Source organism: Choloepus didactylus, chromosome 6 (genome assembly GCF_015220235.1).
Source record: "Choloepus didactylus isolate mChoDid1 chromosome 6, mChoDid1.pri, whole genome shotgun sequence".
Taxonomy (NCBI): domain Eukaryota; kingdom Metazoa; phylum Chordata; class Mammalia; order Pilosa; family Megalonychidae; genus Choloepus; species Choloepus didactylus.
This window is the reverse complement of record NC_051312.1, coordinates 81,742,386-81,768,862: the sequence shown is the minus strand read 5'-3', so window position 1 is coordinate 81,768,862 and position 26,477 is coordinate 81,742,386. Positions and strand designations below refer to the sequence as shown.

General features: G+C 37.5%; 2 protein-coding genes across 2 annotated transcripts; both read right to left on the bottom strand.

Annotated features, from left to right (window-relative positions):
* Positions 1–1,799: 1,799 nt before the first annotated feature.
* LOC119537113 (olfactory receptor 51G2-like) lies at positions 1,800–2,758 on the bottom strand. Its single transcript, XM_037839706.1, is given in 2 exon segments — positions 1,800–2,173; positions 2,176–2,758. Coding segments are annotated over 2 exon segments (957 nt in total).
* An 11,696-nt stretch (positions 2,759–14,454) lies between these two features.
* LOC119537112 (olfactory receptor 51G2-like) lies at positions 14,455–15,399 on the bottom strand. Its single transcript, XM_037839705.1, has one exon. The coding sequence runs from the start codon at positions 15,397–15,399 to the stop codon at positions 14,455–14,457; it is 945 nt and encodes a 314-aa protein (XP_037695633.1).
* Between the last annotated feature and the right edge of the window lie 11,078 nt (positions 15,400–26,477).

Below are 26,477 nucleotides of genomic sequence, written 5' to 3'. Positions count from 1 at the left end.
TATGAAAGCAAAAAGATGACCTACATAATGGGAGAAAATATCCGTAAACTATATATACAGTAACGATTTATAATCTAGATTATATAAAGAATCCCTACAACTCAACAAAAAGATACCAAAAAAACCCAATTAGAAAATGGGCAAAAGACTTGAATAGAAATTTCTTCAAAGAACACATCCAAATGGCCTATAAGCATATAAAAACATGATCATAATCATTAGTCTTTAAGGAAATTCAATCAAAACCATGAGATACCATTTCACACCCACTAGAATAATGGCTATCATTAAAAATGGAAAAAGAAATGTTGGAGAAAGATGTGGCAAAATACAAACACTCATTTCTTTTTGTTGGGAATATAAAATGTTGCAGCTGCTGTGGAAAATAGTTTGAGAGTTCCTCAGAAAGTTAAGTACAGGCTCGCCATACACCCTTGCAAACCTACTTCTAGGTATATACACAAAAGAATTGAAAGCAGGGGTTCAAACAGATATTTGCACCCCATTGTTCATAGGGGCATTATCCACAATTGCCAAAAGAGGGAAACAACTCCAGTGCCCATCCACAGATGAATGGATAGACAAATGTGGTATATACTTGCAATGTCATATTGTCCTGCCATAAAAAGGAATCTGGTTGTGATACATGCAACAGTGTGGATGAAACTTGAAGACATCAAGTTCAGTGAACTAAACCAAACACAAAAAACAAATATTGTATAATCTCACTGATATGATGTAACTAGTATAAGCAAATTCACAGAGTCAGATACGAGAATACAGGTTGCCAGGGGCAAGGTGAGGGGAAGGAATAGGGAGTTAAATCTCAATTGATCACAGTTTCTGTTTGGGGTGAGAGAAGAGTATTGGTATGGATGGTGGTGAATGGAGCACAGCATTGTGAATGTAATTCACATCACTGAATTACAAGTATTTCCTGGTCCATAGATTAGGCCCTTAAAAATATGGACTATAGTTAATAGTATAATTGTAATCATATCATTCCATCAATTGTAACAAAGATACCACACTTAAGCAAACTATTAATATTAGGGAAAAATTTGTACGTGATTGGGGTATATGGGAACTCTGCATTTTCTGCATGATTTTTCTGTAAACCTGCATCTTATCTAATAAAACAATTAAAAATGTAACCCATTAATCTATTCATTCTTTAATCCAGCAAATACAAATCTAGACCTTGATATCTGCAAAGTACTCCAATCAGAAGAGGGAATGCAATGGTGGACAAAAGAGGAAGAAGGCCTGTCTTCTTGGGAAGTCTATTTTAGTGGGGAGTTTCCAAAATGCTTTTAATGTCTTTGAACACCAAACCTGCCCATCATCCCATTTGCCAAAATTTCTTTCTCCTCAGCTCTAAGGCAAAGCATTATGTTTATATTTCTGTATTTGTAAAGATCTTAAGCAATTTGCTTAAAGTCTCATCTCCATTTAGTATACTTACTCCTTTTAGGGAGCCTTAAGTGATTTGAGTCCCACCTCTATATATTTATATATGTATTTGTATAATCATAACCTGTCTTAGTTATATTTCTATTTCCAAGGCCTATAATAATGTATTGAACATGGTAGGTTCTGAATTAAACTTTGTTTAAAGAAAGACTAAATAAATGAGAAGGTGGGTCATTTCTTCCCATGTTTGAGATGACTTCATGTGGAAGAGGTTGGTGTCTCCTTGCGTTCTTTTCATCACTGTGTGACTTGTTATATTTTCAGTGGCTCAGTATACAACAATTATGACCGGAGACTCTCCTGCCTTCTCTCTGTACATCAAAGATTTAATGACGCTGGCTGACTCTGATGCCAACGCCACCCAGTTGGAAGAGGCGCAGCATCCTTAGTTGAATCTGCTTGGTCTTGATGGTGTAAACAACTGGATTGAGCACTGGAGGTGTGAGAAAATGAAGATAGGAGAGCAGCACATGACTGCACTGGGAAGCCTGCTTCCCAAATCTGTGGATCATGGAGAGGCCAATCATAGGTGTGTAGAAGAGCAGCACAGCACAGATGTGGGAGACACAAGTGTTGAGGGCTTTGAGGCACTCAGCCTTGGAGCCAATAGACAGCACTGTTTGTAGAATGAGCCCATAGGAGAGGACAATGAACACCGAGTCCACACCCAGAGTGGAGAGCACTACAAAGAGACCATAGCACTGTTGATGCGGGTGTCAGCACAGGCCAGCTTCATGACATCTGGGTGTAGGCAGTAGGAATGGGACAGCTGGTGATTCTGGCAGTAAGGAAGCCTCTTTAGCATGATGGGGGCTGGGATGTGGAGACTGATACTGCACACTAAGATGGCCAGGCCCAAGCTGGCAATCCGAGGGCTTGTGAGGATGGTGCCATAGTGCAATGGGTTGCTGATGGCCATGAAATGGTCCAAGGCCATTGTCAGCAGCACAGAGGACTCCATGATGGGGAAGGTGTGGATGAAGAAGAGCTGGGCCAAGCACACATCTAGGGCCACCTCCCTGAGCCCCAGCATGTAGATGGTGAGAACGGTGGGCAGCGTGGAGGCAGACAGGCTCAGGTCAGTCACTGCTAGCATGGACAGAAAGTAATACATGGGCTGGTGAAGGGAGGGCTCTGACTTCATCACCCACAGGATCAGGCTGTTCCCTGTCAGAGATGCCACATACATGGCACAGAGAGGGATGGAGAGCCAGGTGTGCACAGCCTCCAGGCCCGGGAGGCCTGTGAGAAGGAAGTGTGTGCCAGTGTGGTTGGAAGATGCCATAGTGAACTGGGGGGAAAGAACTCCAAACATATGTGCAATCACAGGCCCTATAATCAAATGAATTGGTGGGTCAGAACCTGTCGTGGAAACCTACTCCTTGCAAAACTCCCCAAAATAGTCCTCTATATTGAACAATCCATGATCTTATAATTTGCCCAAATATTTCTTGGTCCATAGATGAGGCCCTTACAAAGGTGTGTTTGAACCTTGGGTCTCACACTCCCTTTATCCAGTGTATGGACAAATGAGAAAAAAAAAAAAATGGAAACAAAAATTAAATGAATAATAGGGGGATATGGGAGATGGAATATTTTGGGTGTTCTTCTTCACTTGTATTTTTATTCTGATTTCTTCTTTGGATCAATGAAAATGTTCAACAGTTGATTTTAGTGATGAATGCACAACTATATGATGGTACTGTGGACAATTGAATGTACAGTATGAATGATTGTAGTTTATGTGAATATATCTCAATAAAACTGAAGTTTTAAAAAATAGATGTGTTTAAACTATTAGAAGAAATTCTGCATACATGGTAAGCCTGGCTTAGGAGCCACAATAAAACTGTACTCCAAATCATAGTGTTTGAAAGGGGGCTCTGGAAAGGGACTGAGACAGACTTGGCTCCCATGATTCATTATTCATATTGGGAAATGAATTCTAAGTTCCAATATAGTGCTTCAATCCTGGGATCTGAATCCAGGTATCCTGTCAAGTTATCCTTTCATCATTTCACACTGCCTTTCAATAGGTATTTCTATCATGTGATGAATTCAAGAAAGTTGCAGACATTGGCATAAAAAAAATCTCTTAGAATATCAGCACACCTGTGTCAGCACACAAATGCAATCTACAAATACACACACACACAATTGGAAATGCCAACCTATGAGAGATATTTTATACATTTATCACAATATATCTGAATCTCAGAGTGGATCTATGGCTGTGGTACATTAGTTAAATAAATGATTCATAACTCAGAATGTCAGAATGGGTGTCTTAAAGCAAATCTTCCTCTATTCAGGATTATACTGATGAGAATCCACATATTAGAAATGGGCAATTACTTATCAATGAATCATGGTTTTGATTTCGATTCACTTATAAACTATATTGCAGAGAAGTACCACAGTCTGGGATTTGATCTTATCTTTTCCCTCTGTTTGCACTCTTGATCATTGGATAACACTTCATCTCCTACAGTCTCAGCCATTAAACCAGTGATAGGGTTTTCTCTTCAGATAACATAGTATAAGAGAATTCCATTTGAAAGCTTTTCCCTTTCCCTCCCAATCATAAACACAGGAGATTCCTGGAGTTTTCCAGGAGCATTAAAGAATAATTAGCAAGGATTACTTAATATTCAGGAGTTGTAAACATATATTCAGAATATTTTTTGTTTTTTGTTTGTTTGAGATGGTATTGATTTTCTATTTATAACCTTTCCTGTCAACTGTTTTAGGATACACAATCCAGTATTCCTCTGTCATTAAAAATAGCCTTATATAATTAATCCTGACACTTTTTCTTCTGCAGATAACAATGTCTAAGCATAATGCATTACATTTGTTTTTCACTTAAAGCACTTTACAAATGTAACATTTTAAAAGATCTCAATACTCAGAAATTGGCAGATTAATTTTTATGCCTCCTGTCCAGATTAAGAAACTTCACCTCTAAGAAGTCAAGTACACAGCTTTCCCAAAGCCACAGGTTCATAAAGGAGACATAATTCCATCTGGGTCAGTGCTTTGCACTCTGAATTTTCTTGCTTGTAGCTGAAGACAAAAGCTGGCTCTTGACAGGAGACACAGGTAGGTACTCACAGACCTTCCTCATATAAGAGTAGACTGAGAGGGGAGAGGCAAACTCGGCCTCGATCTGCTTTCACAGATATTTGTTTCTTTTGTTCCTTTTGTAAGTTTTAGTAATGATTTTCCTACCCTTTCTTGCGAGTGACTGCATGTCTCCACACATATGTTAATACACTCTCTACCTAATGACTCAGAAAGAAAAAATAATGTAAACTAAAGACTTCCATTAATTCTTAATTTGTCATATCCTCATATCAATCTACCTTATTATATCCAGGTAAGATGTCTGCATTTTCATTCAATAATTAAACTGAGCCAGGCACTGTTCTAAATGTAGAAATAGAACTTTAAAAGAGTAATAAGGCACCAGTAATGAAGGAAACCTCAGAGGCCAGATTATTGTACATATGTGAGGAAAATAAAACAATGTGGATAAAGAAGGTGATATATTAGACAGAGTTTAGGGAATAGCTCTCTGAGGAAAAGGCATTTGGAATAAACATAACAGCAAAGAGGAGCAAGAAAATTGAAGACGTGCATGTATGTGTGTTTCTGTGAAAGGGACAAGATTTGTAGAGAAGAGTGAGGAAAAATATCAAATTATTAGAACTTGACTTAATTACGTGACAGGATCTGCTGTAGCTGGCTTTGTGATAGATGTATGAGAGGTTACAGAACACAGAGTACCAGAACCAACATCATTTAAGAAAACTGCATTTTACCTTTTTAAAAAGACACACCAAACATAACCAATACAAACATTAAAAAAACAAAAAACAAAAAACAGAATTCTTTGCAGTGCTAAATATATATATCTAATCACTCTGATTATCTTAGACAAAGAAGAAACCTTGCTTCTCAGTGTTAAGCTCGGGCATGGTCTAAGCACAGCCAAGTGCAAAAACAAGTTGTTTGACTGGAATCCTCCAAAGAACTTAATCATAGATTGTTAAAGAATAGAAAACATATGGCAATTGTAACAAACAAGGATTCTATTTAGTGGCCGGTAATTTGTTGGGAAAGGACTAAATTGATGATAAGTGAATATATATTTTGGTAACCTCTGGTGCTCCAGGAAGCTGGGCAAGATTTTTTACCCTCACATACAGCTTAATGAATTTCTAGTCAGTTACCAACAGACGGAACAAATCTTCAACAAGGTGAAGAAATAATGTGTGATATTAGCTGAGAATTATGCATTCAAATTAATGGTGAGAATGCTCTTTATTAATTCCCCATCCTGCTTGCACTCTGTAGTGTTTTCCAAACTCAGAGAAAATCTTAAACATTTTTTTAACAAAGTGGAATGTTCCTTGCTTCACCTGTGGTTATCACAAGCAGAGAAAAAAGGAAGTAAATGCTCTTAGTGTAAACAGAATCAGGATTTCTAATTTTATTGCATTTACTCAGGCCTCAAGAAAAAAGAGCTTTATGATAAAAAGGCACTGAGATGCTCATATATGTGGAATATGTCTCAATTATTATTTTTTATATTTTATATTCATCTGACTGTTTAGAAGAAGAATAGATTGGTGAACTTGTGTTTGTGTTTGATTTTTTCTTAGTTTTAATTTTTAAGAAATACTTGTTGAATGAAGGGATTTAGTGATAATTAGCATGATAGTGTGGTTCATAAGACAAGGCACCTGTTTCTAATACTTACTACACCACACAAACACGGGGGGTGAGGGGTGGGAATCCATGGACAAATAATCTTAACTCAGAACTTCTATAAATTGGCATATAGTACAGAATTAATTTTATGTACATATTTTCACCCTTAATTTATTCATATAGTGTCCAGAGTCTGCTAAGAACAATTAAACATCACTGAGGATAGGGTTAAGCATGAGTTATTTCACAGTGTACTATGAGCCGGTAAGCAGAGTTTTCTATCATCTCTACAGATATTTGCCTTCATGGAGCAGACAAAGTGGGAAGCCATGCTGGATTTTCCAATATCAATGTCTATTTTCTTTTGAAATCATATTAGGATTTAGGTTAACAGTGTAAAAGAGCCCCTAGAAAGCTGTGATAGTAATAAGACAATGGATTTCATGTTCACAAAACATTCTCTTCTCACATTATGTACATACACTCGTGTAAACTGCATTGATTTCAGTTTTCTCATCTTCTAATAAAAGGTGAATGAGGCCATTGGACAAATTCTTATAGTATGCCAATATCTAGAGTTATCTGATGAGACTACAATGGGTAGCACAGTTATTTGATGTAAAGTATTTGTACAGTGCAAAGTAAATACTATCAATGTTTGTTCTTTAATTATTTCTAAATGTACTTACCAGGCTCAAAATGCAAGGGGCTCTTTCCAGGATGATTCTGCAAGGATTTACAAGCAATTATAATTAATGTTGATCACCCTGAGTGTATTGATTCAGACTATATCTTTCAACCTTCCTTCTTCAAGAAGACATAGAATGTCCTTTCAGACTATCTTCATAGCTAGCAATTCCCTGTGCCATTTTTTCCTTCATCTTAGCTTTTCTCCCTTGAGTGGCAGAGAATTAGTCTGTCTAGCAATTCAGGTATACATACATCGGGCTGTATTTAAGACATGGAAAACTTTTATTGGTGATTTAACAGTCTATCTCCAAATTCCACATTTAATTGTTCTCCTCTGCTAGGACTGCACATTTGATGATGTCTTCAGGAAACTTATCCAAGAGCTCCAGGATGGTGCCTGAAGGTGAAGAGCCTCATTTATCCCTCTAACTGTTTGCTGATCCATAGGTTTTCAGGGTCTTAAAACATATTAACATTGTTCTTAAATGGGCACTAACAAGAACCTTGGCAGATGACTTTTGCTCTTTGCTTTCAATACCCCACTATATTGACTCACCCACAAAGAGACAAGAGCTGAGAGCAACTCTCCCCCTTCTCAGGAGCCCAAAGGCTAAACGGAGAGTAATTTTACAGCAAACCAGCCATCCTGGGAATCATCCCCTGAAGCAACTAACAGGCACCATGGGCTTTGGGACAGCAAATGACTTTAACCATGACTCTGCCAAACAAGTTATAAAGAGACCCATTGTGATTGGGAAATCCTTGGACCCTGCCCAAGTCTGAATGTTTCAGTTAGTAAGTTCCCTTATATTGTAGTTAAAAAGGAAATGGTGTGATTGAGAATATAAATGTCAACATAAGACAGACCTGAGTTGAAGATGTTTTCCACCACTTGTAGTTACACAAGTTGCATAAATTCCCAGAGCCTCCTTTTTCCTGGGTGCAAAGTATCATAGTATAAGTATTGGGAGGAAATGGATGTAATGGTTGACAACATTGGCCCTAAGGTCAAACTCTATGGGTTTATATCTCAACTCTCTCACTTAATAGCTCTGAGTCTTTGAGTATGTTATTTAACCTCTCAATGACTCTGTTTCCTCATCTTTGAGGTTTGGATAATGAGAGAAAAAAATGTATAGCACTATTGTGAGGATTTGATGGGATAACTCACCAAAGAATTTATAACAATGCTTGACATACTTACATAATAATCAATAATATTTAACACTTATATGAAATACAATTCATATGAATTAAATTATGTGAAATAATATTGTGAGTATTTAATGCAATTATATATGTAAATCACATACCATAGTTCCTAAAAGTATTCACTGAATATTTACTCAATAATAGTAATTATTATAACATTCATACAAGTACAATAGATAAACTTCCACTGGTTGCAGCAGAAATAATAAAATGTTAGTAAAATAAAGGCCTTTCCAACTCTGAAGATGTGTCTCCATAGTGAAATAGAAATCAAAATGCTAACCACAGCATTGAATAACAAGGCAGACAACTCATGCCCTCCATAATAATGTATTGTTTCACCATATAACTGTAAAGCAAAACAAAAATATCAGTTTTTGTTGTGGACACAGTACTTTGAAAAACAAGAGTAAGAATGTTACACTATAGAGAGTACTGAGAAGCCTTTTAACTCATAGCTATATGCCAGGAAGAAATAAAGTATATTTACTGTAAATATAGTATACTTCACTGTAAGCGAAGTCAATGATAATTAGATATTAGATATTGAATGAATACCCTATCAAATAATCAAATCTAATCCTGAGCAAGCTGTATAAGGCATATGAGACATGACATGCTGACAGTGTACAGCTGTGATTTCTGGTATGGAAGGAAACAATAGGTGAACTCCATATTCACCCTGACTTTCTGCGTGACAGCACTTTACTAGCTTAGACTGGGAAGTTGAAGGCAAATGAAAGCAAATCTTTATTTACTGAAGAGAGAGACAAAAGAGATCAGATTTCAGATAGAGTGAGATGGATTAGAATTTGGAGCAACTACTGGATAGGAAGTCACTGCAGAAGGGAGGAGCCTGCTTAGATACCCATTTGAGTTTTTGACAAAATACCAAGGTGTACATTTACAGGGCATGACTCCAGAGAGTTTGGCAGAAAACAACTTTTGGGAGGCAGGGATGGGCTCTAAAGTTGAATCAAGGTTAGGGGGTTCATACAATACTGGAATATATTGGGGTTTCTGCAAGAAGAGTGGACAGATGTCTTAGAATACTTTGGGCTTTGATTTGAAATCCTAGAAACTCCATACCATACCATAATAAACACCCCCTTATAAAAGCTAAAACCAAAATGCAAACGCATCAAAATGATCTTTCAGTAAGTTAACTGCCAGAAGAAATCTTGTCTTTCTTTGTACAAGATATATGACCCAGATTACCAAAAATGTAGTATCAACAATACCCAATGCATGCAGAAAAAAATAGACAAAGTGGCAGAAAAATATTACCCAAAGTCAGAATAAAACAAAACAGCAATAGGAAGTGATCCAAGATGTGGAAAAGATTCTGGAATTAGAAGAAAAATCCTTCAAAATAGCTGTCTTAGATAAATTTAAACATTCAAATAAAAATATAGACATAATCAGTTACCAGACGTGGAACAGAAAAATGAAAACTAGGTAAGTGAAGTCAATGATAATTAGAGAATGAAAAATATAATATCTGAATTAAAAAAAGTCACTTCATGACTTTATCAATATGTTATTAACATGTTGAAAACAGAGGAAAAATGAACTTGAAGTGAACTTGAATTTCAGTGAAGTATGGAGACAAGTAGAGAGAAACAATCCAAGCCAAAACAAAGCAGAAAAGCACTGAAAGAAATATTGACAGGGACTCAATGAACTGTGCTAAGTATCAAGTCCAACAAAAATGTATGCCTAGTCAGAGGAGAAAAAAAGGGAAATTTGGGCAGGATACAAGTTTAAGAAATAGTGGTTGAAAAGTTTCCATTGTTGCATAAAAAGAAATAATGCACAAATTCAAAAATATCAATAAACCCCAAGGGTCCTTAGCACTGAGAAAATAAACACTAAGGGTCCTTAGCACTGAGAAAATTCCACCTGGGCACATCATATTCAAACAGCTGGAAATCAAAGACTGACATAAATGTCTTAAAACCAGCTAGGGAGTAAAGACATACTGCAAACTAGAGAACAGAGATAAGAATGGAGTCTGTATTCTCATGAGAAAAAAAAAAAAAATGCAAGGCCCCAAATAATGGAATGCTTATTCTCTTATTATTATTCTTTAAATTTTTAGTTTGAAACAATTTTGTATTTACAGAAGAGCTGTATACCCTTCACTCACTTTATGCTAGTGTTAACATCTTCTATAACCATGATAAATTTTTTAAAACTGAGAAATTAACACTGGTACAATACCATTAACTAGACTACAGACTATATTCCTATCTTATTAGGTTTTCCACTAATATCCTTTTTCTCTTCTACAACCCAATGCAGGATACTATCTTGCATTTTTTCATCATGTCAGTTTTGTCTCCTTCAGTATGGTTTCTTGTTCTTTCCTTGGTCTTTCATGGCATTGACATTTTGAAAGAAATGTACTTGTCAATTATCCTGTAAAATATAGCTGCATTTGGGTTTATCTAATTTTTTCATGATTAACTTGGAGTATGAATTCAGGGGAAGAATGTCACTCATCACATTGTATCAGAGAATACATCATGTCAATATGACATATTACTGGTGATGCTAACTTTGATTATTTGGATAAACTGATGTCTGCCAAAATTTTCACTATACAGTTGCAATTTTTTTTTCGCTTCCTTATTCTGTTGGTCAGATGAGAGTCATTGAGTCCAATTACGCTCAAGAGGATGAGTCCAATTACGCTCAAGAGGATGAGAATTAAACTCTACTTCCTGAAGAATCAAATAATTTGATCCTGAACTTCAGTAATTAATAAATTTTTCAGAAGAGTAAATTGAAGCTATGCAAATAACCTGTTTCTCCTTAAAGTATAGTCTACTAGTTTTAGCTTCCAACAGTAAATCGTATACGTAGCAATTATTATTGTGGTGTTGTAATACTAATTTCATATTTCCCTCATTCTTTCCACATTTATTTGAAATTTTTCTGGAAGGATAGTTTGTTCCTTCTCCCTCATTTCTCTCTTTAGTTGCTTATCTATATCAGTATGGACTCACTTTCAGACATTTATTTTTTGCTTTGGATTATAATAGAATAATAATGTTATTTAATTTGGTCTTAATTTTTTTTTCCAGTTTTGATCATTGAGATTTCTTTCAGGTTGAGTCTTTTTGACATGACTATTGTTTCTTATCATTTTTTCCTGATACAAAATCAACAGGTAATTTCCCTTCCCCAAACCCAGAAGCATTCATATTTCCATGGAGTCCCAGTACCTTTTACCAGATAAGGGTCCTTAGGAATCAAGATCTTGGTGCTAGGTGTGTTCTTGCTTCTTGAGTGTTACCTCTTCCAAGCCCTCTCAGTGGACAGAACTAGGAAATACATGTAGGAACCAGGTATTTGTGTGTGTATCTCAATCTCTGCTCCAGCACCATGAGGTTTATACTGGTCCCATCCTTGCTTATTTGATCACAATTTTATGTTTCCTGAAAAAACAAAAAACAAAAAACAAACACACATAGAAATGTAAACCATAAAGTGTGAACTTTGTTGCATGCACATTGAAAAAAAATTAAAGAAAATGTTGGGGGATCGTAGGATGAAGTCATACTTGACAAATGGAGCCAACTTCATAACAATTATGTGACATAATCTCACTGCATTTCATGAAAAAACAAAAAGATGACCTAAATAACTCTGAAAATGATGTTTTCATTAGACAGTGTAATTTTAAAAGTGAAAAGAGTTTTACATAAACAGAATATTCTCACCAGCATATTTGTTTCTCAAAGGGTTAAGGATCAGTAACATTGAAACTATTTAACATTGTACTAGAGATGAATCAAGAAGAAAATAAATTGTAGATAATGGGATTCAGATTCCTTACTGTCAGATAAAGAAGTTACAAATAAGAAATGATATTTCTAAAGTGCTACAAGGAAAAAGAAGCTTCCAATCTATAATTCTAATCTAGTAAAAATTATTTCAAAATTGAAGGAGAAATAATGGCATTTTCACATTAGCAAAGCTGCACTAGAAATAATGCTAAAGTTCCTCAAGCAAAAGGAAATGCTCTGTGGTATAAAATTGAACCTTTGTTAAAGAATGCAGAGTACTGCGTGAGGTAAATATATTTTGATTTTTTAATAATTTAACAACATGACAATTGACTATATTTGCAAATTGTGTTATAGTGATACAATTAAATACTATTCAGTAATAAACAAGTAAACCGTTAAAACACAGTTGAACCTCAGTATAATAATGTTGAATGAAAGATCTTAGTAAAAGAGGTTTGATTGAGCTATTATGAGAGCATGCAGGATGGTCACCTGGTCCCACAGAGAGTGTGGTGGGAGAGTGACAAAAGGTATCTTCAATATGGGGATGATAACTGCACACACTGAGTGGGGGTGGGGGAGTGTGTCAAGGGAAGAGGAGCATTGGGCATCACAGGCAGAGCTACAGGATAAACTGATGGTCACATTCCAAAACCACAAAGAGTTTATGAGGCTTTTCAACTATTTTTGTGGTTCTGACATGCAAAATTTAAGGCAGGATCTGTTGATAGATGAGTCATTTAAAGAAAGATTTTCCTTGCCATGTTCAAACAAACTTTCTTGTCTCTTCTTAAAACTCATCACTTCAATGAAGTGTCTCTAGAAATCTCCCAGTTCAAATGGGTCCACCCTCCCTGTGTCTGCCCTGTAAATGGTGCTGCCTGCCACCAAAACACCTGTCACACAATGGAGAATTATGTTTACTTGCCTCCTCTGCTAATTAATTTAAACTCTTCACACTGAGGAAACTATATTCTATTTTGTTTTATTTGAATAAATATGTTTTCAATGAATGACTACTTAGGGAAGAAATCAAAGTTTGGCAATCCATCTTCTTTCTTATTTTCATGACAACTTTGTAGATAATTTTACAATACAATTTGACACAAAGTATTTCCATTTATGTGAAAGACTTATGCGATCTATTCCTGGTTATATTTTTAAGAGAGCAATTTCATCAGATAAGTTACCTAAATATCCAGCCCAGAAAAAGAGTCATGACAGAGTGTTGAAATCAGGCTCTCTAGTCTGAATAAGTTCTTGAGATTCTAGGAAATTGTCATAAAATTGGCCTCCCAAGAGATCTACTGTGATTATTTTTTAACCTTCCCTAAAGGATTAAGGGACATTGAGTTGTATACAAAGTCTCATTCAAAAAACATAGCTTCTCATATTTTTCAACAAGGGCACAGAATTTCCCATGCGTCTATCAGGAAGTGAGGAGCAATGCTCTAAGTTCATCCAAAGGACTAGAAAATGCTGGAGGCTCTGCCAACCTCTCATGATAAAGAAATACTGAGCTGCATAATATTTATATTGTGAGTCATTACACTGCAGTTATTACAAACTTTATTTCTTTAAATGCACATAAATATTCTGAAGTTCTGTTATTATTTGTCTCACATTTTTCCAGTGGAATCCTCAGCTATATTTATTGTGCAAATCAGAAGGAAAACATATTTTGATTTTATGTATTTGACAAATTTTCAGGAAGTACAGCAAAGTAAGTTATCTTCACCTCAATTTTGGTAGGATTCTGTTTTCACATTGAAGACATCTCAGATATCACTGAATCCTACTCCATGAACTTGATTTTCTCCATAAACTACATTCTCTCATGAGGCTGCCAGTTTCCTCTAGAATAACCTGCAGTAGTTTGAAGCTGTTAAGTACCCCCTTAAAAAGCCATGTTCCTTTAATCCATTCCTGTGAGAGCAGACCTATTGTAGGAGGGACCTTTGGGTTAGGTTATTTCACTTGAGATGTGACCCATCCCACTCAAGGTGGGTCATAATCCTTTAAATGGAGTCCTTTATGAGAGAGTAAAGTACAGGAAAAACAAAGAGAAGCTCACAGTGGAAAAGCCCCCAGTGTAGCTGAGAGAGAACCATTAAGCCAGAAGCTGAAAGCAAGGAAACCTAGGAGAGAAGGACCAGCAGACACCGTCCATGTGCCTTCCTGTGTGACAGAGGTGTTCCACATGCCAGCAGCCTTTCTGTAGAGAAGGTATCCTCCTGTGGATGCCTTAATCTGGACACTTTCATGGCCTTAGAATTGTAACTTGTAAGCTAATAAATCCCTATTACTAAAATCCAGTCCGTCTCTGGTATATTGCATTTTGACAGCTTTAGCAAAGCAAAACATAATCTGAGTCTTCTAAATGCTGAGATTGACTTTTGCAGAATGACAAATATATATTTCCCCTTTGAACAGGGAATGCTTTGATGACTAGGGAAAGACCACAATGTCCTTCAGCAAGGGGTTCTGGATAATTAATTGACTGATAGATCAAATGGAAGGTACACTCTGGATCAAGATGTCACCATGAATATTTTGTCCCTATGGCTCAGAGCTTTTTGGGGTGAAGCATTTTCAGGATGTGTACTCGAATCTCTTTGGTTTTGACACTGTAGACAATTGGGTTGAGCATTGGAGGCAAAAGAAAGTGCAGATAGGAGAGAAGCATGTACACATGAGCCGGTAGCTTCCTTCTAAAGTGATGGATCATAGACAGGCTGACTACTGGTGTATAGAATAGCAATACAGCACAGATGTGGGAAATGCAGGTGTTTAAGGCCTTCAGGCACTTAGTATTGGAAGCAATATTCAATACTGTCTTCAGGATCAGCACATAGGAGAGGAGTATGAGAATAACATCCAGCCCCAGGGTGGAGAGCATGACAAAGAGCCCAAAGCCACTGTTCACATGAGTGCTGGAACTGGCCAGTCTCAGAACATCAGGGTGAACACAGTAGGAATGGGACAGAGCACTCACAGGTTGGAACTGCAGTCTTCCCAGAAGCACAGGTAATGGCAGATGAAGGGCAAAACTATGGGCCACAATGGTGAGCCCAATGGTCCCGATGTGCTTGGTTGTGAGAATAGTGGCATAACGTAATGGCTCCCAGATAGCCACACAGCAGTCAAAAGCCATGGCCAATAGCACAGCTGACTCAATGACTGAGAAAGTGTGAATGAAGAAGAGTTGCACAAAGCAGGTTGAGGCTTCTATCTTCCTTTGGTCTAGGAGAAAGACAGCTGCCATGGAAGGCAATGTGGAAGCTGAGAGTCCCAGGTCAGCCATTGAGAACATGGAGAGGAAGAGGTACATGGGTGTGTGGAGGCTAGGCCCAGTCTTGACAACGTACATGATGGTGATGTTGCCCAGCATGGAGAGAACATAGATAGAACAGATAGGAATAGCTGTCCAGGAATGAGCACCTTCCAGGCCCTGGAGATCCATCAGTATAAAGTAGAAGCTGCTGGTGTTAATGTTGCTAGGAATTTCCATAGTAACTGTGGGAAGGGATTGCTCTGGACAAATTGGGAACAAAACACAGAGTTATCCTTTTATAGCATTTTCTTATCATCTCATCCCATAAGGACCAGCCTACAGAGTAATATTGCCCTTCCTCATCTCTTCTCATAATACTGAATCCCTTCTCTTTAGATGTTTCCGCTACAGAATCATACTGACTCTTTTGGTGGTTTGCCCTAGGTTTCAGCAGCATATGAGCCATTCTGATAAAGAAGATATATTTCTCATCCTGAAGACACTGCCTGGTTTTAAAAATACAGAAGACAATCTATGATGAGAACATAGGACTTGTGCATACATTAGATTATTTTTACTGTCAGAATATAGGATTCTAAAGGAAACTGGATAAGGAGAATTGTATTTAATGGTTTGGAAGTTTGAATGAAAATTATAAAATCATAAACATTGCCTCTGAATTCCTGATATTACCAGATATATATTTTGTTCTGAAAGGGGCTCAGGACATCAAAAGTAAAAACTAGGAAGCACAGTGAGATGGTTTTGGTTTTGATGAGGGTGTTTACTGGGTTTAAATTCCCTCTCAATTCTAGATACAAGGTGTTACCTAAAAACTGCTGAGAAAGATGGTATAGATACGTGAGAGGATGAAAGTGAAGATTACAAAGTGTTTATACTTAAAAACAGAATATTGTATTTTCAATAGCCTCCAGGTTTACTGAGCTCCTTCTATGTACTCAATGTTAGGGATACAATTGCAGATGATATGTAGTGTTTGCCTTTGTAACCCACCGGTAAATCCAGAATACATCCAAAAAGTATTTCAGGAGAGCACTGACCATGAAACAAATAGAAAGTTCTGACAGTTTTTTGCATCCTGCTGTCTGCAACATCTCTATCCTAAGAATGGTCCTGGGTACCTCAAGGACACTTATTAGAGAGGGAAATAAAGTGTTAAATTTGTGTATATAGAGTTGTGAGAAATCTGACTAAAGCATCTGGTAATATATGATATATTTGGTCATTTGTCTATAGTTAATATTAAATGGTTATATATTTTTTTCTTACCACCTTGGAGAAATTCTCTTAACAAAGGAGACCACAGTATTTTCTTTGGAAATACATTATTTGGACTGTGTCTGATAGAACCGTCTTCATTATATTCTAATCTTTTTCTATCAAGTGGTCCTAGTGCTGCTTGTAAGTCATGAATATCTACAATCCCCACATCACATGTTGGCCTAATCATTTGTCTAAGGAAATCACAGAGTAGAAATTCTGGGAAGGGTGAGCAAATGTGACAGAACTGAAACAAGCATAGCAATCAGACAGTAAGCTAATATTGGCAGTGATTATAGGACAAGTGGTGGAGGAAGAATCAAAGCCACTTGTAAGGAGGACAAAGAGCAAAGGCAGACCTCTGAGATTTGTGAAAGGAAACAAAAGAAAAAGAGAGTATAAACCTAGGAGAACTTGGTTTTTCTTACGGGTCTACCTTTGAAGAGTATAAGGGTTGGTGGCTCTCAGAAGTTCTTTGCATTGCTTTCACAAAAATTCTCTCTGAACCTTGGTTACAGAGGTAGAAGTTAGTAATGAGTTGATTTCTCATCCATCACCTTACTCTGACGAGGTTTACCTTTAGGCTTTTAATCATGGTGTGATTTCAAAAGCATGTTAAAACAAATTTCCCTAAAAATGCTTTCCAGTAGACCAAAATCCTTATAAGTATAAAAAGACTTCCATTTTATAAATAAAAAAATAAATAGTCTGAGCTTAAGCATTAAAATTCTTGGGATAATACATTAACAAATTTGTATGAATAAATATCACACTCATTCCTGAAATATTACAAGAGTAGGAAAGAAGACAATATGGTATTTAGAAGGTAAAGTCAAAGACTTGCCTAAGATGCCATGTGACATTTTGGTGATCAATTCAAAAATGAGAAAAGCCTTGGGGATCACTTGGAAGTCCCTGTTTTTACTCTAATTTTAGAGATGTCAGAGAAAACACAGGGTAGAAGTTTAGCCTACATGCCTGAATTTGTGCAGGAATAGGTTTCAAGCTATATTATGTATTATGATCTAGTCACATCAGAAAAGCAAACTGTCATTGGCACAAGGGAAAGGAGTCCCACAAAATAAAAGACCCAATGACAAAAGTAGGGTTACTAGTGATGTTAGGAATTAGCTGAGCCAAGAGGGCAGGGAAAGAAAAATAGCAGAGACTACTGCATTCTGTGAATTATGAGAACTAATTACTTCAACATAATTCAATGCCTGCTACATGCCAGGTACACTGATGGACTCCAGGCAGAGGAAATGGTGAGTATAAAGCCAAATTCTGATAAAACACAGGATTTTACCTACATTAGCTGTGGGGATCAATGATGAGGACAGACAGATACTTCTAGGAAGCCTAGTCATGGTGCTTAGCATTTTAAGGACTCAGTAGATGAATCAGGCAGAAGATGGAAACAATGTATTTGCCTGGCTATTTCCCTGATGCTTTCTACCACTGAGAGTGAACAGGTGGGGGAATTATTCCTCCCACATAAACCTTAGACAAGATGTTTCAGTCACAGAGTAAGCAGGAAAACCCTATGCTTCTTTGCTTTATTTGAGCTTTCCCAGAGAAAATTTACAGAAACAAAATGTTGATATTTTTCAAGGTCATCTTCTCCAACTCCTGCTTAGATGTCCGTACAATGTCCCTGAAAATAATGTTGAACTCCATGACCTGGAAAGTAGCTCATTCTATTTTGATACTTAGACTATTAGGAACTCTACTTTCCTATGATGCATTTTGCACAAGTTGGAGAAGAGTTCTAAGCCTCCACTGAAGGACTGAGTGTCTGGAATTTTAGCTGGGTTAAAGACCTCCAGCCTGCTTTCTTGTCTTAAAAATGAGCCATTTTCAATTTCCTCTATTCCCATGGTCCTGAAAGGACTTTTCTGCTTTTACTATTCAGTAATAAAGCAGCTATAAAATTTTGTCATTCATCTACATGTGGTGAAGACACACATTACAAAATGTCTGTATATGCTCATGCAGAAACGCTAAAAATAAAATGACAGGGGTTAATAGAAGGCAGAACCCCTCTTCGGACAAAGGTCAGGCTCTGCAGTGCAAGCTGAAGCCTGCTTCTCCCTTGATAATGATCCTTCTGTATTTCCCTCTCTGACAGCCTCCTTGTCATATGCTCTGAGCTCATAGTACATTTTTATGAACAGTGCCTGATATTTGTAGAGGATTGGGTAAATTTTATGAATTCTAGAATTCCTTGAAAATGCACATCTTTCTGACTTTAGACACTATAGCACCCCTCTCTGGATACCTCTTTGGCTACATTTTTCTGTAAACTTTTTAATGCTATGTTATAGTGCCAAGGCTACAAAAGCATAGTCCTGGAGTTTCTTGCACTGTGTTAGGAAACACTACATAAGCTAAATCATGTCATTTCTTCAGAGATTAAATGCAGACTTACTATGATTTTAAAATTCATAGAAGCTAAATATTATCAGTTACTTAAACTGCTCTTTTCAAGACAAGAGCCCCACATAGCCTCAAGGATCCTCATAAAGTTTGAATCCATATGTGGGACAACCCATGACTTCTCTTGCCCTTCAATACCAGATACACATTCCACAAAGGCCATGGAAAAGTCTCTGTGATTTGATCTAGTCTAGCCTAAAACATTCATCACTCACCAGACACCAGGGTAAGGACAACAACCTCTGTGGATGGTGGTGCAGCTGGGGCCCTGTGAGGCACCCTTCTTTGAGTATAAGGCCAAGTGAGAAGACTTATAAAGAATGGCTCCTGGCTTTCCCTAGAGACCCACATCCAATTCCTGAGGTATAGGTTCTCAGAGTAGCATTAAATACATGTGTGCCAGACAGAGCTGCCTATTGCTTATCATTATGAGTCTTTGCCAGATCTCTGGAAGGAGACCTGCTATAAGCTTAGGATACAGAGCTAGTTCTGATTCAGGCTTCTTTTCCTCTGTTCCCAACCTGAGGCCTTCTTAGCCACTTAAGATAGATGTCACCCCAAGGACTCTGACTTATTTTGCCCCAAGAACATCCTACATCACATTTATATCTCTAGGGAATACAAACCTTTATCTTCTCCAAACACAGCTCACCCCCACCTGTTCACTCATGCTCTACCTTATCCTCTTCCCACCCTCCTCAGAGGAAATTCATGTTCTCTGTGGAGTGATCATAAGGGGGTAAAAAATTAAAAGGTTTCACCTAGAGCATAAAATGAACCTGAATTTGGTTTTGAAGCTGAGGAGAAAGTGATAGAGGGTACCAATTCTGGCTACACCTGTGGAGCTGAACAGGAACAGGAACAGACTGGGGAAGTGGGATAGTGACAAAGTTTAGAATGAACCATTGGAGTTCTCTAGGGGTTACCATGAGCACCCACTACTTCCGTGATTCACCAGTAGTACTCACAAAGTTCAATGTGAATTTTACACATGGCTAAGATTTAATATATCAAAGGACACCTTCAGGAGCAGCAGGAAATAGATATAGAAAACCTATAATTAGGTTAGAGACTTGAAGCTTAGACTTTCAAGTATCTCTTCTCTTTCTGCAAGGGTTGCACAGGATGCACTTCTCTCTCCAGCTGCAAACTTCAGAGACACAGGAGAGATGTGTCTACCCAGGGAAGATCACCTGAGTTTTGGAGACCAGAGTTGGTCACATAGGCACAAATCTGTCATGTGACCAGCCCTAGTGCAGACCACAAACCAGGCCCCAGGTAAACATCATAAATTTCATGCTCCCCTTAGACATGCCACCAGCTTGAATCATCTTGATCCTCTGCTTTTGGCATATATAATAACTTCAATTTTCAGTATTTGTGTGAACCATCCAGGAGCTTAGTTCTCAGAGCCTGGTGAAGGGTCATCAACATGGCTATAGAGATAAGCAAGAGCAGGGCAAAACATCTGTTGCATTAATTCCTTTGGTGTAGCAGTGTCTTCTGCATTTTCGAGCATATGTAATGCCCTCACTTATCATAAGTTAGAAATGTTTTCATTAAGCATGTATGAAATATGAGCTTCTAATGACACCTAAGGTCTAAGAGTAATTCTGACCTCAGGTGACAAATTAAATCACAATGAAGTTTAGGTTTATCATCTCAAAACAAGACGGGCACCATTATGGACCTTTTAATAGTAGGAAGGGCATTCTGCAAAGACAGTATAGTTGGAACAAACTAGAACAATGTGCTAGGGAAACAGTAGTAAAAACATTATCTAAAGAGTTACTCATTGGTTTCATAGCATGAAGATTATAATCATAGATGACCATGTGAGAGAAATAAAAGAGCATTAAAGAATAATAGTGGTAGTTGGGGACATAGACTTGAACCTGCAAGTGAAGAAGAAGAATGGAAAGGTTTGCACATGTATGCAGCATAATCAGGCTTGGATTTTGAAAAGATATTTTCAGTTCAGTTTGGAGTTGGTTTGAGAAAAAAAGCAGGGATGTCAATTAGAAGAATGGTAATATATTCCATTTTTTTAAATAATTCATTTTTACTGAGATATATTCACATACCATGCAGTCATACAAAACAAAGCATACATTCAATTGCTTACAGTACCATTATATAGTTGCACATTCATCACCAAAATTAATTTTTGACATTTTCATTACCACACACACAAAAATTATAAGAATAAAAATTAAAATAAAAAGAACACGGGATAAAAGGAGGGCAGAGATCAGCCATTTGATGCTGAAGGACTACAGAATGTTTAGGATTGATTGCATAGATCCAGAAATAGATAGCATAATACTGTGTGATGGTAGCATGGTATTGTAAGTACACTGAACAAAGATGTCTGTGAGTAAAGCTGAAAGAGGTGGGATAAGAGAATGTATGACACCAGAGGTAAAGATAGATGATAAAGACTGGGACTGTATAACGTGGCAAAAACTGGAGTGGGCCAATGACTGTTACTAAATATACAAATATAGAAATGTTTTTTCATGTGGGAAAGCAAATGAATGCCAACCATGTAGAGAGTTGAAAAGGGATGGTATTCAGGAAAAAACATAATTAAAGCAAACTGGAGTCTATGGTCAACAGTAACATTGTAATATACCTCCATTAAATGTAACAAAGGCAATATGCCAATGCTAAATGTATATAAGAGGGGGATATAGGGGAGGAATATGGGATTCTTGGTAGTGGTGTTATTTACTGTCCTTACTAGTATATTGTATTGTATGATGTTATTTTTCTTTTTATCATTTTTTTCTTATTGCTAAAAAAAAATTTTTTTTCTTTTAGTAATCAGTATGTTCAAGTGCTGATTGTGGTGATAAATGTACAACTTTATGATGATACCATGAACAACTGATTGTACACTGTGGATAAATGTATGGTATGTGAATATAACTCTATAAAATTGTAGGAAAATATATATATAGGAGTAAAAGTGTTGGAGAAAACATGGTGAGAGGGATGATGCCTCACCAATATGGACTGACTACAATGTGTAAACTCAGAATTGAATCTTAGAACATAGCCTAACATGGACATAATAATTGTAATAGTCCCTAGATTGTAAGCTCTTACAGCAGGTAACTCTATCCCTGAATTGTAATGCCTATCTCTAAACTTTGAGATGCTGATCCCCTAGCTTATAACCTGATTGGTCCCTGGAACAATGCATATCTCTGAGACACCTGAAACTCAGAGCTAGAGGTCGGCAGATATGAATGTCAGTATTAGTGCATACAGCCATTGTCAAAAAAAAAAAAAAAAAAAAGCTGAAAAAGAGCCCAGACTTCAATTAGTGATATGAATGAAGCAGGTCTGGTTAAGACCAGGGCAAGCCAGGCCAAAGGGCAAAGGTTGAAGCTGACTGTGTTTTAAAACTTCAACTTCCATATAAGACCAAGGGAATAGATATCTATTTGGTACAGGATCTAAATTTTCTAAACGGTACAACTCTACGGTCGATTTGTTCAAACACCACAATTGCATGGAACTTTGAATAGGAAGTGAGATATGTAGGTTAGTATAGGCTGGAGTGAAATAGTGACACATCCCAGAATAATCTGGGCAGATAATAAAAAATATATTTACAGCCTCCCCCTCCCCAGCCCCGAGGATCTGGGGGAAGGTGCGGATGTGTTGGACATCCTCACCTGGACTGGTGTTGATGTGGTCACAAACATTGGGACTGGCAGTTTGATGTGCTGAGCCCTTGAGCATGGGACTTGCCCCTATGAAGCTCATTACCACAAAGAAGAGTCTAAACTTCCATGTAATGGTGCCTAAGGGTCTCCCCCTGAGTACCTCTTAGTTGCTCAGATGTGGCCCTCTCTCTCTCTAACTGAGCCATCTCGACAGGTGAACTCGCTGCCCTCCCCCCGATGTGGGACCCTACTCCCAGGGGTGTAAATCTCCCTGGCAATGCAGAATATGACTCCCGGGGATGAATGTGGACCCGGCATCATGGGACTGAGAGTATCTTCTTGACCAAAAGGGGGATGCAAAATGAGATGAAATAGTTTCAGTGGCTGAGAGATTTCAAATGGAGTCGAGAGGTCACTCTGGTGGACATTCTTATGCACTATATAGATAACACCTCTTAGGTTTTAATGTATTGGAATAGCTAGTAGTAAATTCCTGAAACTACCAAACTCCAACCCAGCAGTCTGGACTCCTGAAGACAATTATATAATAATGTAGATTACAAGGGGTGACAGTGTGATTGTGAAGACCTTGTGGATCACACCCCCTTTATCTAGTGTATGGATGAGTAGAAAAATGGGGATAAAAACTAAAGGACAAATGGGGTGGGATGGGGGGATGATTTGGGAGTTCTTTTTTCACTTTTATTTTTCCTTCTTGTTCTGGTTCTTTCTGGTGTAAGGAAAATGTTCAGAGATAGATTGTGGTGATGAACGCATAACTATGTTATCATACTGTGGACAGTGGATTGTATACCATGGATGATTGTATGGTGTGTGAATGTATTTCAATAAAACTGAATTTAATAAAAAAAAAAAAAAGAACACTGAGTATCTTTTGTCTCCTTTTTTATTTCCTTCCCCCATTTTTCTACTCATCCATCCATAAATGAGACAAAGGGGAGTGTGGTCCATATGGTTTTCCCAATCACATTGTCACCACTTATAAGCTACATTTTTATACAATCATCTTCAAGATTCATGAGTTCTGGGTTGTAGTTTGATAGTTTCAGGTATTTACTGCTAGCTATTCCAATTCATTAGAACCTAAAAGGGGTTGTCTATATTGTGCATAAGAGTACCCACCAGAGTGACCTCTTGGCTCCTTTTGGAATCTCTCTCCCACTGAAGCTTATTTCATTTCCTTTCACATCCCCCTTTTGGCCAAGATGTTCTCCATTCCAGGATGCTGAGTCTAGATTCCTCCCCAGGAGCCACATTCCATGTTGCCATGGAGATTCACTCCCCTGGGTGTCTGATTCCATGTAGGGGGCAGGGCAGTGATTTCACCTGTCAAGTTGGCTTAGCTACAGAGAGTGGGGCACATCTGAGCAAGCAACAAAGAGGCATTCAGGAGGAGGCTTTTAGGCACAATTATAAGGAGGCCTAGCCTCTCCTTTGCAGTCTTCCCAAGGGCAGGTCCTGTAGTAGAGGGCTTAGCCCAACAAACCACCAGTCCTCTCTGTCTGTGAGCACATCAACAACCATCAAGGTGGGGAAGCCCAACCCCCCTGCATTCTCCACCAGCTCCTCAAGGGGCCCTGCATATTTTGTCCATTGTTTTTGTTTGTGTGTTTGTTTGTTTTTAATTAACTTTTTTTTAAATCAACTATATAAAAAAATTTTTAAAAAACATACAATAAAAAAACATTTCAAACAAACCATAACCAGGGAGTAAGAAAAAGACAACTAACCTAAGATATCTACTTTACTTCCAAAGTGTTCCTACTCTGCCCCAAGAAAAAACCTAATATAGCAACACTTCTGTGAACTTGTTCCTACCACATCCATCAGAAATTAACAGACCATAATCATTCCCGGGCATTCCCAGAACATTAAATTTACCTATGATAGCTTATTGTTCTTACTGGGTTATTATTCCCCCTTCCTTAATTGCTCCCTATCACTAGTTCCCCTACATTCTACATTATAAACCATTTGTTTTACATTTTTCAAAGTTCACATTAGTGGTAGCATATAATATTTCTCTTTCTGTGCCTGGCTTATTTTGCTCAGCATTATGTCTTCAAGGTTCATCCATTCTGCCATATGTTTCACGGCATCATTCCTTCTTACAGCCGCATAGTATTCCATCATGTGTATATACCACATTTTATTTATCCACTCATCTGTTGAAGGACATTTGGGTTGTTTCCATCTCTTGGCAATTGTGAATAATGCCACTATGAACATTGACATGGGCATATCTCTTCATGTCACTGCTTTCCAATCTTCCGGGTATATACTGAGAAGTGCAATTGCTGGATCGAACAGTAACTCTATATCTAGTTTTCTAAGGAAATGCCAGACTGACTTCCAGAGTGGCTGAACCATTATACAGTCCCACCAACAATGAATAAGAGTTCCAATTTCTCCACATCCTCTCCAGCATTTGTAGTTCCCTGTTTGTTTAATGGCAGCCATTCTAATTGGTGTGAGATGGTATCTCATTGTTGTCTTAATTTGCTTCTCCCTAATAGCTTGTGAAGCTGAACATTTTTTCATGTGTTTCTTGGCCATTTGTATTTCCTCTTCAGTGAACTGTCTTTTCATATCTTCTGCCAGTTTTATAATTGGGCTGTCTGTACTATTATCATTGAGGTAGGATTTCTTTATATATGCAAGATATCAGTCTTTTGTCAGATAAATGGCTTCTAAAATTTTTTCCCATTGAGTTGGCTGCCTCTTCACCTTTTTGAAAAATTCCTTTGAGGTTTAGAAACTTCTAAGCTTGAGGAGTTCCCATTTATCTACTTTTTCTTTTGTTGCTTGTGCTTTGGGTGTAAAGTCTAGGAAGTGGCCACCTAATACAAGGTCTTGAAGATGTTTCCCTACATTATCTTCTAGGAATTTCATGGTACTTTCTTTTATTTTGAGATCTTTCATCCATTTTGAGTTAATTTTTGTGTAGGGTGTGAGGTAGGGGTCCTCTTTCATTCTTTTGGATATGGATATCCAACTCTCCCAGCCCCATTTGTTGAAAAGACAGTTAGTTCCCAGTTCAGTGGCTTTGGGGGCCTTATCAAAGATCAGTCAGCCACAGATCTGGGGGTCTATCTCTGAATTCTCAATTCAATTCCATTGATCTATATGTCTATCTTTGTGCCAGTACCATGCTGTTTTGACAACTGTGGCTTTATAATAAGCTTCAAAGTCAAGGAGTGTAAGGCCCCCCACTTCATTTTTCTTTTCTAGAGTGTTTTTAGCAATTTGAGGCATCTTCCCTTTCCAAATAAATTTGATAACTAGCTTTTCCAAGTCTGCAAAGTAGGTTGTTGGAATTTTGATTGGGATTGCATTGAATCTGTAGATGAGTTTGGGCAGACTTGACATCTTAATGACATTTAGCCTTCTTATCCATGAACATGGAATATTTTGCCATCTTTTAAGTTCTGCTTCTGTTTCTTTTAGTAGAGTTATGTAGTTTTCTTTGTATAGGTCTTTTACATCTTTGGTTAAGTTCATTCCTAGGTACTTGATTTTTTTAGTTGCTATTGAAAATGGTATCTTTTCCTTGAGTCTCCCTTCAATTTGTTCATTTCTAGCATATAGAGACATTACTGACTTTTGTGCGTTAATCTTGCATCCTGCTACTTTGCTAAATTTATTAGCTCTAGTAGCTGTATCATTGATTTCTCAGGGTTTTCCAGATGTAAGATCATATCATCTGCAAACAATGACAGTTTTACTTCTTTCTTTCCAATTTGGATGCCTTTTATTTCTTTGTCTAGCTGGATTGCCCTGGCTAGCACTTCCATCACAATGTTGAATAAGAGTGGTGACAGCAGGCCTCCTTGTCTTGTTCCTAATCTTAGAGTGAAGGCTTTTATTCTCTCACCATTGAGTACTATTATGGTTGTGGGT

What these genes read in the sequence shown, in the direction of transcription:
- LOC119537112 (XM_037839705.1), bottom strand. Translation starts at nt 15,399, where the DNA reads ATGGAAATTCCTAGCAACATTAACACCAGCAGCTTCTACTTTATACTG.